At 45.8% G+C, this 14022-nt stretch overlaps 1 protein-coding gene across 1 annotated transcript in view; it reads right to left on the bottom strand.

Moving 5' to 3' along the window:
- The window catches only part of MYO10 (myosin X), a 160402-nt gene extending 154054 nt beyond the window's left edge, over positions 1 to 6348 (bottom strand). The window contains exon 1 of the mRNA XM_057428891.1: positions 6240 to 6348. Within this exon, the coding sequence (XP_057284874.1) occupies positions 6240 to 6260 (21 nt within the window). The 5' untranslated portion in view covers positions 6261 to 6348. The remainder of the gene's footprint in view (positions 1 to 6239) is intronic.
- Between the last annotated feature and the right edge of the window lie 7674 nt (positions 6349 to 14022).

The raw sequence follows: 14022 nt of genomic DNA, 5'->3' as shown, positions 1-14022 counted from the left end.
AACTTGTGCTCCTGGCTCCAACCATAGCCAGGGACTGTGATTCACTAATGAAAAATACCAGCCCTGCAGCCAAAAAGGATGAACAGATCAAACTACCCAGAGGACAACACTTCCCTCCAGACCTGCACCAGGCACATAGTCACCGTGCCAGGCGTGCAAGGGATGGAGCTGCTGCTCCTGTCCCTTACAGGAGACTGCAACACCTTCCACTGGGGCCACATCCACCCAAGAGACATGAAAAGACATTTCTCTCACTAGAAATCTTTTTCTATTTTTTTTTAAGTTCAATCAATATACACTCCCCATATTAAAAAAAAAAAAAATACAGCCCCCCTCCCCCAAAAAAAAAAAAAAAAAGAAGAGGCATGTTATTCACTTGCTAGGGGTTAGGTCTGGATTTGCTCTGTGCAAACACATTGACACTGCATAAATACACATATACAAACAGCCAGGGACCTACCAATTTTCTTTTGGCTATTTTCTGAAGTCTAATATGACTATTCTGGTTTTCCCAAGCTGAAACCTAAGATTCAGTTAAAAACATCATAGCAGAAGCCAAACATGGTACAACCAAGACAATCGACAGCATAACTTTTGATAAGCGGCCCCAAAATTTTCTTTCCACAGTTTGAGGCACATGGGACAACAAGAGCACTGAAAGGTTCCAAGGTTTCTCAGGCTACTCATGGGACCAGCACACTAAATTCACCATGTGAAACAGAAAAGTCCAGCTCCCCTCTCTCCTGCAAAGTAGTCATCTCCTGCCTCCACAGAATCATGGAAAAAACTGTGAAGCATTTATGACATAAGCCCATCCAGGCTGGCTTCAAAAATAAGTTGGGACTGGCCATGCTTTCAAACAAGATTCCCTTTTACCAGACAGCACGCTGTACGATAGCTCCAAAACAGGAAAAGAGCCAAAGCAGTTCACAGCCTTCAGCATCACCCACACAGAGGGCTCACCAAATGAAAATACATATAAAGATGAAAATCTGGTTGGAGCAAAATAGCTTACTCAAAGTGCTGACACAAACATATAATTAGGGAGAAGACCAACAAAAAAGGAACATTTCAGTGAGGTGTCACCAGAAGGTAAAAAAAAGCTGAGGCTCAGAAGCAGCCAAGATTTCTGTAACGGTAAGGATTTCACAGCTCTCCTTTGGTTGGAGTCTGACTGAGAATACTTAAAAAGCCACAAGCAGACCCTGTACAATGTAGAGCCTCTACAGCCAATTTCAATAGTTACATGTTTTTCAGCTTTAAGAGAATTCTTGTGTCATTTTACAATATTGATGGTGCCAGCAGGGCTGCTAGACTCCAGCCCAGTGACGATGACTCTGCTTCAGTCACACAAATGTACCTTATAAAAGGCACATGTGAAGTATGTGTAATAGGCAGTTACGATGACATGCTACTGATGAACTGAATGTGATTTCCCAACTTACAGAAATAAACCTGCAAAAACATCTTTCCAACTCGGTAAGGTAGACATGGAACCCCCCGAAACATTCCCTAGTCAAAACATAATGCTGTCTAATGAACCTAAAAATAACAGCTGACAAAACCATCAGCTTTTTAAGAAAACTAAACTTCAGAAAACACAGCCAACATCAACACAGCCAGAAGAGGCACTGCTCCTGCTTGGCACAGCTTTGGCATTCAGAAGCCCTCCAGAAACTTTATGCCATCACCAGTGGGATGATAGTTTTACCCCACCAGTCTCATGCAACTTGGCCAAGCCAAACAGCTGACACCAACATAGCAAGCTGGAACATCAGACCCATACTTGCGCCTATCAGTAAGACATTTCTATACCAAAACTGGGAGACTTCCAAGAGCGTGTGTATCGATGCAGAAATTTATTAGCACTACCAGATTTTCACTTTCAGAGCAGAAATTTGGCAGTGCCAAGGTCACTTGGTTGCAGGAGATGGTGAACCATCACCTGCATGGCAGGAGCATTGCCAGCGGTCCTGCAGCAATCTTCCAAATGCCACAGCACAGCAGCACCACAGAATAGTCTGCTGCAAACTGCATATCCAAAATAAGAGCTTCCAGGTTCAGCAGATACCTCCTCAGACAGGTCCCTGAAGCAAAGTTCAAAGCCTCAGAATTAATTTTTGTCCCATCTCCTTCCCACAGAGGGAGGTTCAACACTTGCTCCTTCAGGACTCATGCTGGGAGCTCTGCCCTCAAAACAGGGTACCCAAGCAAATATGGGCAACAGTGGAAAGCAGAAATGAAGGAAACCGTTTTGAACTTGGAGGTACAAGCAGTACTGCTAAAAATAAAAGTATGCTGGACAGAGTATCTGCTGTGTCTCCAAGGAGGCTACCCACAGCTCCAATAAACCTCTATGATAATGCTGATTTTATAACCCTCTCCTTCAACACCATCTACCCAGACGTTCTATATGGAAGGCAGGAGACAGAACTGTCCTCAGCCTTCTCTTCCAGTTATGGAAATTACGAGGGGAAAGGGAAATCCTTTGTCTTTAGAGCTTGGCAGCAGCTAACCACCATCAATCCCAACAGCCACCGCTATGCTCACTGTGCTGCAAACTCCTCAGGAGCTGAGCACTGCTCAGAGAGCACTGGTCGGACAAGATGACCTTCAGAAGTCCCTCCCAACCCCAACCACTCTCTTATGGCAGCTGGGCCAGCAACTGCCACACTTCTCCTGTGACAAGGGCAGTGACCACGGTTCAGTGCAACACACTGTATATCTTGGGCAAAGTGACTCCCTGCACAACAGGAGGAAGATGAACTTCTACATCCACTTCCCCAGCTGGCCCAGTAAGCACTGCTTGGGAACTTCAGATGCTGAAGAGGCAGTCTGAGCTTCCCTCTCCTGCCTTCTTTGTGTAAAATTTCCCTGTGTTCCTTCTCATCTTGAAATGACTCTCCTTCTTCCCTTATGGCATACATCCCCTTTTAGCAGGGATGCATTCTCACTGGAAAAAAGCCTGACCTCAGCTACCACAAGAGGCTGCTCCCTTGCAAGCACCCTAGCTGCTGGTAAAACATATGGGAACGATTTTTTTCAGACTGTTTCGAGCAACACAGCCAAACAGCTCTATTGCACACACTCATACTCTTAATTCTGAGTATAGATCTCAGGGATTTCTACAGGTTTAAACACCTTATATCTGAAAGCATGACTATGTAAATATACTGAAGAAGTTACAATTCTACCACTGACTTTCCTTCCTTCAGACACCAAAAGGTAACACAAATCAATCAACAGCCTGAATTAGTTTTTAAACCCTTGGAAAACACTTCTCCTCTGTATTTAGAATGCAGTTGTACAATTACTTTAATAACTTCCAGCAATAAAAGCATTCTGGGGAGCAAGTTCCAGGGTTGACTCTTCCAGCCTAATCTTTACTCAGATCCTTTCTTTTTTTTGGCTGATTTAGAAAACTGGGACATAGATGGAAATTAAGGCTTCTCTGGAGACAGGCACTTGTAATCCTATAAGAATAAAAGCTAAGAATATGAAAAATAGTAAGAAAGGGAAACTGGGCAGCAAGATGGAGAAATCCTAATGCTGTTAAGTGACCACCAACAGCAGCATCAGCTGACCAGTGGGATCCTGGTGTTATCCCATACCTCACCTAACGCAGCAAGTCCTAAGAGGAGCACCTCTGTGGCAGCACTCTGGCAGTGTCCAAGCCAGCTGCCTCATTTTATTCCAGTGGGTATCACCCTACAGCGAGAACAGGCCACAGTCAACATCTAGTTATGGAAAAGTTTGGGAGAAATAGTAATACAGGAGTTTTCTTTCTAATACCTTTCAGTTGTACACTATTGAAACAGCCAGATTGAAGACACTCCTGCCTTCAGTGCAGCAAGCTCTTGGTAATGCTGAGGAGCAACCTATACCTTTCTCACTCACCAGCCTTCCTTCCAAAACATGATAGAATGGTTTGTGTTGGAAGATACCCTAACCATCTTCTAATTGCAACTCCCTTGCCATGGGCAGTGACACTTCCCACCAGACCAGGCTGCTCGAAGCCCCATCTTGGCCTTCAACACTGCAAGGGATGGAATGTCCACTGCTCCCCTGGGCAGCCTGTTCCAGTGTCTCAATACCCTCACAGTAAAGAATTTCTTCCTTACATCTCATTTCTATCAGCAGACTCATATCGCTGACAAATGAAAGCAGAGCAGAGCAGGCTTTTTACCTGCGCCTTGCATCCAACTTCCTCTTTCCTCCACACACTACAACTTACTTTAACAAGAACAGTAATTCTCTCAGATAAGTCAGCAAATATTTTTGTAAAGAGCAGCTGCAGGATGCCTGCCTCACACAAATTAAATTACCCAGCTAGTGGCTCAATCCTGTGCCTTCAACAGACATTTTTTTGTGGTAGCTGGGCCAGGCCAAGTGCATTTCTGCAATTGTGCCTCATGCTCCCTATATGCCATTTATGTATGCTTCAGTGTGAGGAAGGGAAAATGTTTATACTTACGGGTGGGACTTTGGATGCAGATTAAAGTCAAGGTGCTATATTTACTGATCTTTTAAAGTTATATCAACACGTTGAAAGGGAGTAAGAGTTCTTAAGAAAGATCAAAGTCTGCATCCAGCAACCACAAATTAACATAAATACATGCAGAAATACTAACAGAGACTGGCAAAATTTACTTGCCTTTTCCCTGGAGCAAGTAATTTTGGCTAATAGGGGAGTCAAAACCATTAAAACTCTTCTTCACCTTTATGTAGGGCACGCTACACTACTTTGTGTCAGAGTGAATGACTCTTCAGATTAATTTTGCAAAGCTAGGCTAATACTACCATATTGCTCATGGCTTGCATGCTTTTGAAAGGCAAGGGCTACATTCTCTCCGGGGCGGAAGGGGGAAGGATAAAAAAACAAAGCAATATTACTACTTAAGTCAGACTTTTTCAAAGCTAATCCTGCATTTCTTCCTTCTTATTGCACTTGACAGAACTTTTGTTGCCTGACAAATGAAAAGCTAACAAGCAGTAAGGTGTATGACCTTCTTTTATTTCACTAATTACTATTCCAGCAAACAGATCACCTATTTTTCTTGTGGGACCATCAACAGCAGCACCGAGAACACGAGGGAAGTTATTTCATGAGGGCAAAGGACGGGTTCGCAGCTTAATCACAGCCTTGTAAAGCAGATGCCTGACCTGCATTTACAACCCTGGCAGTGCAACCGCTTCTGCGAGAGCTGCGATTAAAGCAGTCGTGCAGTCAGTCACCAAGAAGTCGCAACCCAGATACAATACAAGCTTTGCCAGCAGCCTGCGAGTACAGCACACACAGAGAAGCCGCTGTGTTAACACCAGACACCTTATGTCTGTAACGCTGCGTCCACACCAGGTGGGCTGAACCATTTGGTAAAATATCACTGTATAAAATTCAGCTAACTTAGACCAGAATAGGAGCCAAGTTTTGACTTTCAGTGTATACCCTAAGTAGCAAAGGGTCTTTATTCGGTTTGCACACCCAACATGAGGAGATTGTCAAGATCCGTGAGATAATGGTAAAGTTCAAACTGCTTTCAAGACTTAAACTTTACTGCTTTGCATTTGGTATCGGAAAACTTGGTCTATACTTTAACAACATATATTTAAGAAACAGACCTTAAAAAAGTAGCTCTACTCCCACCATTTGGAGCCTCCCTTGCCCCTGCGAGGCAGGAAAAGTAACCTCGCCAGGTTTCACGCAGGAAAAACCTCGAGGAGTGAACCCCCCCCCCCCTCCCCCCGATACCCGGGTTCGGGGTGAGTACGCCGCGGCAGCAGGGGCAGCGCGGGCAAAGGAGCATGGACCCGCGGCAGCGCCGGAGCCCACGGCAGCCCGCTCCCCAGGGGGACCAACAGCAGCAGAGGGTGCCGCCGGGGGGGCGCGGAGCAGCGCTCTAATAAGCCCCAATTAGCGCCGAGCGCCTTCCCGACAGAAAGCCGGCGGCCTCGAGTTCCACCCCCGGTAACGGCCCGAAAGGCTGGTACTTCGGCGGCGGGAGCCCTCCCTCTCTCTCTCTCTCTCTCTCTCTCTCTCGCTCGCTCACGAAGTGCCGATGCCCGAGGGTCTGCTCTTGCAAACCCCTTGCAGGTCGAGGCGCTCACGCGGGGGAGCACACGGCACTCTTCGGGAGCCCCTTGCCGCTCTGCTGCCGGCTCCTGCCCCACAAAGCGACCCCACAAAGCTGAAGGAGAAGGAAGGACGAGAGGAAAGGAAGACCCCACGGGCCCGCGCTCACCTCCGCCAAGAAGTTGTCCATGGTGGCCCCTCGGCCCGCCCGAGGGTGCGCAGCGCCGGGCCCCAGCCGTGCACCATGTGCCGCTGCCTCCCGGCCCGGCCCGGCCCGGCTCGGCTCGGCTCGGCTCGGCCCCACCGAGCCGCCTCAGCCACCGCGCCGCTCCATCGCGCCCCAGCGCCGGCACCGGCCCGCAGCCTTTGTCCGCACACTCCCTCAGAGCCGGTCCCGGCAGCGCATAACCACCGCTGGGAGCCGGAGGAGGGGGCAAGAAGAAGAAGGAGGAGGAGGAGAAAGAAGAAGGCTCCCGCCGCTGCACGCTCCTGCCCGGGGCCGCCCCGTCCCGTCCTGGCGGGGCAGGGGCAGAGGCGGAGCCGGGGCCGAGCCGCTCCCCTGCGCCGAGCTCAGCCGCGCCCCCGCCCCGCCCCGGCCGGGCAGCGGGAAGCGCCCCCGGGTCCCTCGCCCCCCTTACGCGCCCCGTCCCGTGCCGCCGATGCCCTTCGGTGCGGCGCCCGCGGGGTCCCTGAGGCTCGTTTCTGTCCGGCCGCTGCTCGGGGCACGGGAGCACTCGTCCCAGCGCGGGTGGAACGATCACAGGGTGTCACGGGAGCGGGGCGCACGGGCGGCCGCCGGTGTGAGGGTGTGCTGCGCTCCCGTGTTTTGCAACACAAAGCCATGCAAAGCACCGCCACCCGGCGAAAGTTCCTGGCGAAGTTAAGTGTCGTTAAAGAGCATATACCTACCTGCAGGCTCCCGTGGCATACAGCAAGCTCTTGCTTGTTTGTGGCAAATTTGTGTACGGGCTCTTGTCCTGCGTTCCTTCACTAAATACATACTGCAACAGCCATTGTTCCACAACGAGGGAAGGGCACGGATTAAAATAGCCTTCGGGCTTCATTCAGTCTCTTATTCTATAGGTTTTCCAGTCCTTCACATTTCTGTGGAGCAGGTATAAATCGTTCATTTTTTGGAAACGCTTCTTGTTCATCATTTTGCCCTCACCCTATATTAAGTAGCAGCACAAAGAACACAGCAAAGGAGAATCAAATTTTGTAGCTACAGGCCTATTTCATTCACATTGCAGAAAGAAATGCGCAAAAAATTAGCCACAAAGAAAGTAAATGCAGAATTCAGTTGTCTGGTCACAGGCAGGATCCTAACATTGCTTTGGGAGCTTGAGCATGTAAGTGGTGATAAGGGAAAGCAGCCCTTCACATCAGAAATAATCATAAGGGTGCGACTCTCATTTCTTTAAAGTGTCACAAGAGCAATGTGTATAGCATGACAAGCACTGCTAGAAAAGCTAGTTTAAGAATACATACACTACACAAGGGAAAACATTATTCTTTCACCTTGGTGTCCAAAAAAAACCCAAACAACTGAACAAGAGGAGAGCAGGTAGAAGAGTTTTGGTTTGGGGACAGGTGATGTCCACAACAGCTCCTTGCAGCAAAAGCAGGAATATTTCCCACCTTGCTGTAGCTCAGCAGAGCCCTTGGGCAGCATACCTGATTGCAGTTTGCCAGGCCCATCCAGGAGACATCCTGCAGCCTCATGGGGACTGCTGGATGGGGGGAATCGCTTCTCTTCCCAGCCCCGCCCCCCCCTAGTCTTTACACCCAGGTATACAGGTTGAGCCTTCCTATGATTGCTTTGAAACTCAGCTTTTACAGAGGATTATAGACCTATAGAATGGTTTGGGTTGGAAAGGACCTTAAAGCTCATCTAGTTCCAGCCCTCCTGCCATGGGCAGGGACACCAGACCATGTTGTTCAGCTTGCACCTGAAATTGCCTGTCTACACAGTACTGACTCAGTGCCGTTAGCCTACATAGTTATTCCACCGTAGACTATATGGTATAAATCCTGGTGCAGAAGCTCTGCAACTGTATTCCAAGCTACTGTGCTTCCAAACTTACTCCAGGGGAACATCCTTTTTTTCCACCATCACAGTGCCAGAAAGCTTCCTCACTCAGACAAGCTCTAATCTGGGGAGGGCTGAGTCAGATCAGGGGTTTTTATTAAGTTAGTTTGATTTATGATTCAGTACTTTCTTTGACACTGTATTATTGGAATGTAACGTGCATATCTGGCTACTGCATTGCACGTACTTGGGTCTATGAAGCGCAACATCATAGGAATTCATGAAAACTTTGAATCCATTTTCCAATAAAAGCAGCCTGTGTATTTTTAAATGAGAATTTCAGTAAATTACAAGAAACCATTACCAATAGAATAGGACCAGATTTATGCAGCCAAAAAATACATTGCAGAAAGAGTGAGTATTCTCTTGTGGCATGGATATATTGCAAAAGACTATAAAACTCTAAAGACTTTTTGTAGAATTTAGAGCAACTACAAAGATGCTTGTGCAGGACGGTTCTAGGAAGAGGGTTTAGGGAAGCAGAGAGGAAGGGAAGAGCAGTTTGTACAGTCACTCCAACAAACTTCTCCCTTTGCTCCTTCTTTGTCTTCTTGTGGCAGTCCTGCTGACAGTTTGCAAACACTAGCATCTGTATTTCATAGGAAAGGGGTTTTGAAACACGGCATTTCCTTTTCCCGTTCTGAAAATGACCCTGAACTAGTCTTTACTCATTTTATGCAATTGTTTTGGAATTTGGAAAACCTCACAGTTAAGTTGTATGAAGCTCCATACATCTACAAACATCTGGGGACTTGGCCAGTCCTCCACAGCTCCAATTTTCTTTTAATTGGTAGAAATTCCTTCACTGATTGTGTGCCTAAGGTAAATTACTTCCTTTTGAAGCTGTTCGTATGTGCGCCGGCTCAGTTTTGAGTCCGGGTGAGGACCAGAAGTCTCATCTCAACCTCCCCTATGGGACCATAGAGGTCTCCCCACCTTGTGCAGGTGGTTGGTAGCAAGGCAGCTGGCCAGAGAGCTCCTTTCCCTCAGCCTCTCTCTTGCCCTGTGTGGTATAGCTTTGGCATTTGATAGATTGGCTTTACTCTCAGCTGGTCTGTTTTAAGATTCCTCACTTAAATTCGCTACATTACATGGGCCAGCTCACATCTTCACCCAGCTTATCGAAACCTTTCTTCCCTCTACCAGTAGTTGCTGAAGTCTGTATTCGACCACAATGTCTGACAAAAGACAGACATCTCTTCCGTTCTTAGCTCCAAAGTAATCTTAGTAGCTGCAACTTTTCTAAGTTTCTGGACTTCCAAAACAGATTTTAACCACTCCTGTCTCTATCAACAAGTGGAAATCTTCCATAGCATACAGCTGTCTCCATTTCTGCTCTGGAGGCAGAACCAGCTTTCTGATTGAAGCCTAGTTGTCTATAAATTGTATGTTTCTCCTGAGCTGTGTTTCTCCACCGGAAATTTCCACAGACCAAATGTGCAGGACTTTTTAAAAAAGATTTATTGTGCCTGCATTTATTACAAAGTTCATCGACATGTTTGCATCCCAATGAACTAGTAACTCATTCAGTACCACGAGCATGCTTGGTCTAGATGTCCATTTTTCAAAGTAACTTTGCTGCCTGTTCTCATCTACCAAAACTGTCAGGGCACTGTGGGACTGGTGGCTCACCGGGGCTAGGAGCATCATGAGCTTCCCCCATGGGTGATAGCAGGGCTGGGCGGCTAGGGCTCATCCCACCACACTAGCTGGGGGGCACCGGGGCATAGGCAGGTGGGGGCACTGCTTGGGGGGAGTGGACAGGGACAGTCAGGGCTGGTGATGACCTTGAGGCCATGACAGTAACTGTATTTGAAACCAAACAGGTTGTGCTGTTGTGTGTTCCTGTCTTTACCGTGTCTTACTGCCCATGGTGAAGGTTTCTGTGCATTTCACAAATCCTGCTCCCTGTTCAGTAAGCAAGCACTCATTTGATTGCACCAACCTTGGTAAAAAATCTGTGAGAGCCATCTTTGTACTAAAAAGCAGGAGTTTTCCTTTCCCTACTGACTGCACTAGAGTAGGTTATCTGCCCTACCCCACGGCACTGCTACCCCTTCGTCAGACATGTGGATTGTATTCAGCCAAAGAATTAAATTGTGTATTCAGTTAATTCAATCTTATTAATTAAAAGGATCCTAAGTTAAAGTTTTCTTCTCAGCAAAATGAGGCAGTGTGTTGCTTTGCTCACAGCTCAAGGCCTCATTTCATCCACTACTACCCCTAAAATTTGCTCTTGGATTTTTCCCCTTGGGGTCTTTGTCAGTGGCATACTTCATTTTCAGAGTGGTTTTGTACATGGTCTGCATTTCTGGTAAGAGTTCCTATTTCTTTAAACCAAGTCCAAAAAAGGAGTTTAACCACCACTTGTGTTTATTCTTCAGGGCTGATACTGCACTTGTGAGCTTCAGTTAGGTTTCAGCTAATTAACTTTTAGTAGACCAGATGTTCAGCATTGACTTTGTACCACAAAATCTCAGAGTTCAAGGCATTACTGGAGAAGCAAATAATTCTGTAGAGGGTGACAGTGTACAGGCAGACAACTAGCACAGAGCATAGCTTGCTACCACACAAGGTTTGAAGGATACAATGAAAGAAAAGATTGCTCCAGCCAAAATTGTTATGATCTGTGCAGGGAAAAAAAAACAGATTCCTTGCATTCTTGTCCATCCTAACTCCTTCACAAGCATGTGCTTGGGTTTCAAAGCCAGTTCCAGGTCATGGTCCTAGCTTTCAGAATAACTAATGGATTCTCTTTGCGTGAATATCCAACAACAGAGCTGGACAGCCTTCCTCTTCTTCTGGGTCCTGCTTGTATCCAGCCAGCTCTCCCCATGGGCTATTCTGGGAGCTGAGTTTCTGACCAGTAGTTGTGAACTCTGAGAGATGTGAGGTGCTTCAGCGTTAGCTGCAGTTATGCCTGATCTACGTCTTGTCAGGATGAGCCTAGCCCTTAAGCGTGACAAGCAATGGATTAAATGAATTATTCATGCTCACAGATGAACTTTAGTTATTAACCTCTAGGAGTAATAAATAAATAAAAAGTGAAGAGCTGGCAGATTTTAGTAACAGCTTCACTTATAGCTACTGTAACATAAAGTCACTTCAACATTTCCTTTTTAAGTAAACAACCTCCCAGTAGGGATGAAGAGAGAAAGCTGGGAGACGTTTTCTTGGCTTCTTCAGTCTCCGTCTCTCTTCTGGATCCCAACAGCTTCTTCCCTCACTTTGACCTCCTTATGCTCCAATTCCCTTGATTGTCTTTTCAGTGCAAGTACTTTTATGGAGTCTTGGAGAAGAAAAAAGTAACAACTGTAGCAGTCCCACACAAAAATCACAGACACCATGGACGTGGTACCTTCTGTGCTGCTGTGCTGACCCACATATTGAAAACAGCAGGCTCATTCCTTCTTTGGGATGTACAAATCCGAAACTGTTATTGAGGAGCTGGATTGCCATATGACAGTGTATTTAACCTTATCATCTCGGGGGCTGGCAAAGGCCATTAGTATGTATTGTTTGCTCTGTTTGTGACTGGAACCTCTACCTGGGAGATGTTTTATTTTCCACGAAAGAAAATGGTCACTATTACAAGATTTCAAAATAACAATTTCACAGACTCTAGCCTTTTCTTGACTTAAAAGCTGGCAGCACACATATGAAGTTACAGCTTTGTAACTCCATATATTCTTACCTATTTCCTGAATTCTACTCAGCCCCCAGGCATTGCCTTTGCAGAGCCTTGCTTTCCTTGGTTATCATCCTTAGGCAGCTTCTCCACTCCTTTCCTTGTATCACAAAGTGGCCTGCTTCCTTCTGGGCCCTTCTGCTGCCTTCAGGCAGTGCTAGTGGCATCAGGCTACTCCCTATGTGCCCCCCTGTCACCCTTTGCAGTCTGAGCCTCATTGACCCTGCATCTCATTTAAGTTTGCTGCTGCAGTCACTCCTTACCAGCATCTTTGAATCCATCTCTTATCTTACAATCTGACTCACAACCTATTCATTTTAATTCTGTTTTTCAGTTTGAAATATAAGTTTTAGAGAAAATTCCCACAGAGAAAGCAATATTGTACAAGGGCATTTTTTTATCACATAAAGATATCTGTTGGAAGAAAAACAGTGGAGTGACAGATAAAAGCTATCAAAAAGCATAGAAATTGTTAAAGCATAAAGACAGCGTGAAAGCATAAGAAAAAGCATAAAACAAACCAACAGATTTTCTCATCTTCTTTTGAATCGGATTGTGAATGTTTTCCTTGTCTTCACCTGGAAGCCTTATTAAAGATGTGTTTAAAGGCAACTTATAGTTGCAAGCCCTGCATTCACCGTTCATGCACACATTCGTTTATCAGGTAGTCAGACCTCTGCAAAACATGGCTACTCCTCTCTGAAGGTTACCACACCCAAAGCAGAGCCCAATGGAGGAACCTATGAGGGCACCTTTTGCTGCCTCACGTCACTTGTTTCTACCGAGGCAAACAAGCAACACCCACACTTTCCTTACTACTGGCGGTGCTATGGAAGGAAAAATGTTCAGAGAAAGGGCAGCAAACCCCATTGAGGGACAGCCATATCTGAAGCCACTGCAGCTGTTCAGTCAGCAAATATAAAGCAAAGGCTGCCTTCCCACTTGGGGTGTTAGGACATTTTAAACAATGCTCTAACCCCACCATTTATAGCTCCCTCAGCTGTGATATATGCAAAGGGCAAGCCTACCTTAGCACTGTAGCTTGGCACCTTAGAAGTGAGTTTCCATGTCTCTTCCACTTCTCATGCCTCAGCTTGTGTTGGGGAGAAGTCCCGGAGCAGGCAAACTGCCTGCCATCCATAAAGCTGAAAAATATGCTCCAGAAACACTCTTACAGCTAAAGGGTGAGAGGGACATAGGACCAAATAGAGCTAGTCTGAAATACAGCCTCCTGAAGTGCACTTAGGATGGACTATGGGTCCTTGTCATGAAGTTTCACTCTACAAACATGCTCCTATTCCTCTGTACTATTTGCTATTATAGCATAGCCATTACATCTCCATGGGTCAGTGCACCAAATGGGATGGGGGAACTGATCCAGACTTTTCCTTTTGTTTGAGCTCTGGTTTTGTTTTTGTTTTCTTAAAACAAAAACTTGACAGAAAAAGGTTTTGATTCTGACCAATTCCCTGTGAAGGTTCAGATAAAATACCTTGCAAACAAATATTGTTGCAACAGAGAGCTATAAGGCCAAGGGTGCCCTGTATTGCTGCTAGTGTTTAGTCCTCATACCAGGTCACAGTTTCAAAGTCAGGAGCAACAACCTTCACAGTCTCTAGTGCTTCAGAGAAAGTTCCTGCCTTTCAGATGTTTATACTTCCTCAGTCTAAGGGGTAATTAATACTCTCCATCAGTGCACTTTTGTTAGATGTTTCTTTCCATGTATCTGCATGGTAAGAAATATTCTTCCCCTTTGCCCCCAGATTCCTTCCTGCATTTGAAATCAAGACATCCCATCATGATACAGGAGGGCAAAATATTAATTTCAAAACAGACAGAATTTCCCACCAATTCTGGGAGGGTTTAGATGACAAGCACAGAGTCTTAGTGAGACACTCAGAATGCTACAAACCTCATCACAGAGGAGAATGTACTTAAGAAGTGTGTAAAAGACTGCATTTAATAATACAAAAATGAAATCTGATCATTGGATCCTTTCATAATAACTTTTACAACTTAATAGCTCTTGTCTGAAATCCTCTCAAAACCTTCTCTGGTATTACATTGATTAGATATGTTCAATTTCGATAAAGTTTTGCCCAAATACACTTGTTTTGCTTTAATAGTTTATTCATACATAATTTTAGGATGTACCTAAGCACATAGAGTCTTGGT

The sequence above is a fragment of the Pezoporus wallicus genome, unplaced genomic scaffold, assembly GCF_028554395.1.
Source record: "Pezoporus wallicus isolate ANWC-B61680 ecotype Strahan unplaced genomic scaffold, APGP_CSIRO_Pwel_v1 contig_6658, whole genome shotgun sequence".
Classification (NCBI taxonomy): Eukaryota; Metazoa; Chordata; class Aves; order Psittaciformes; family Psittacidae; genus Pezoporus; species Pezoporus wallicus.
Note: the sequence above shows the minus strand (reverse complement) of the source record. Positions and strands in the feature narration are given on the sequence as shown.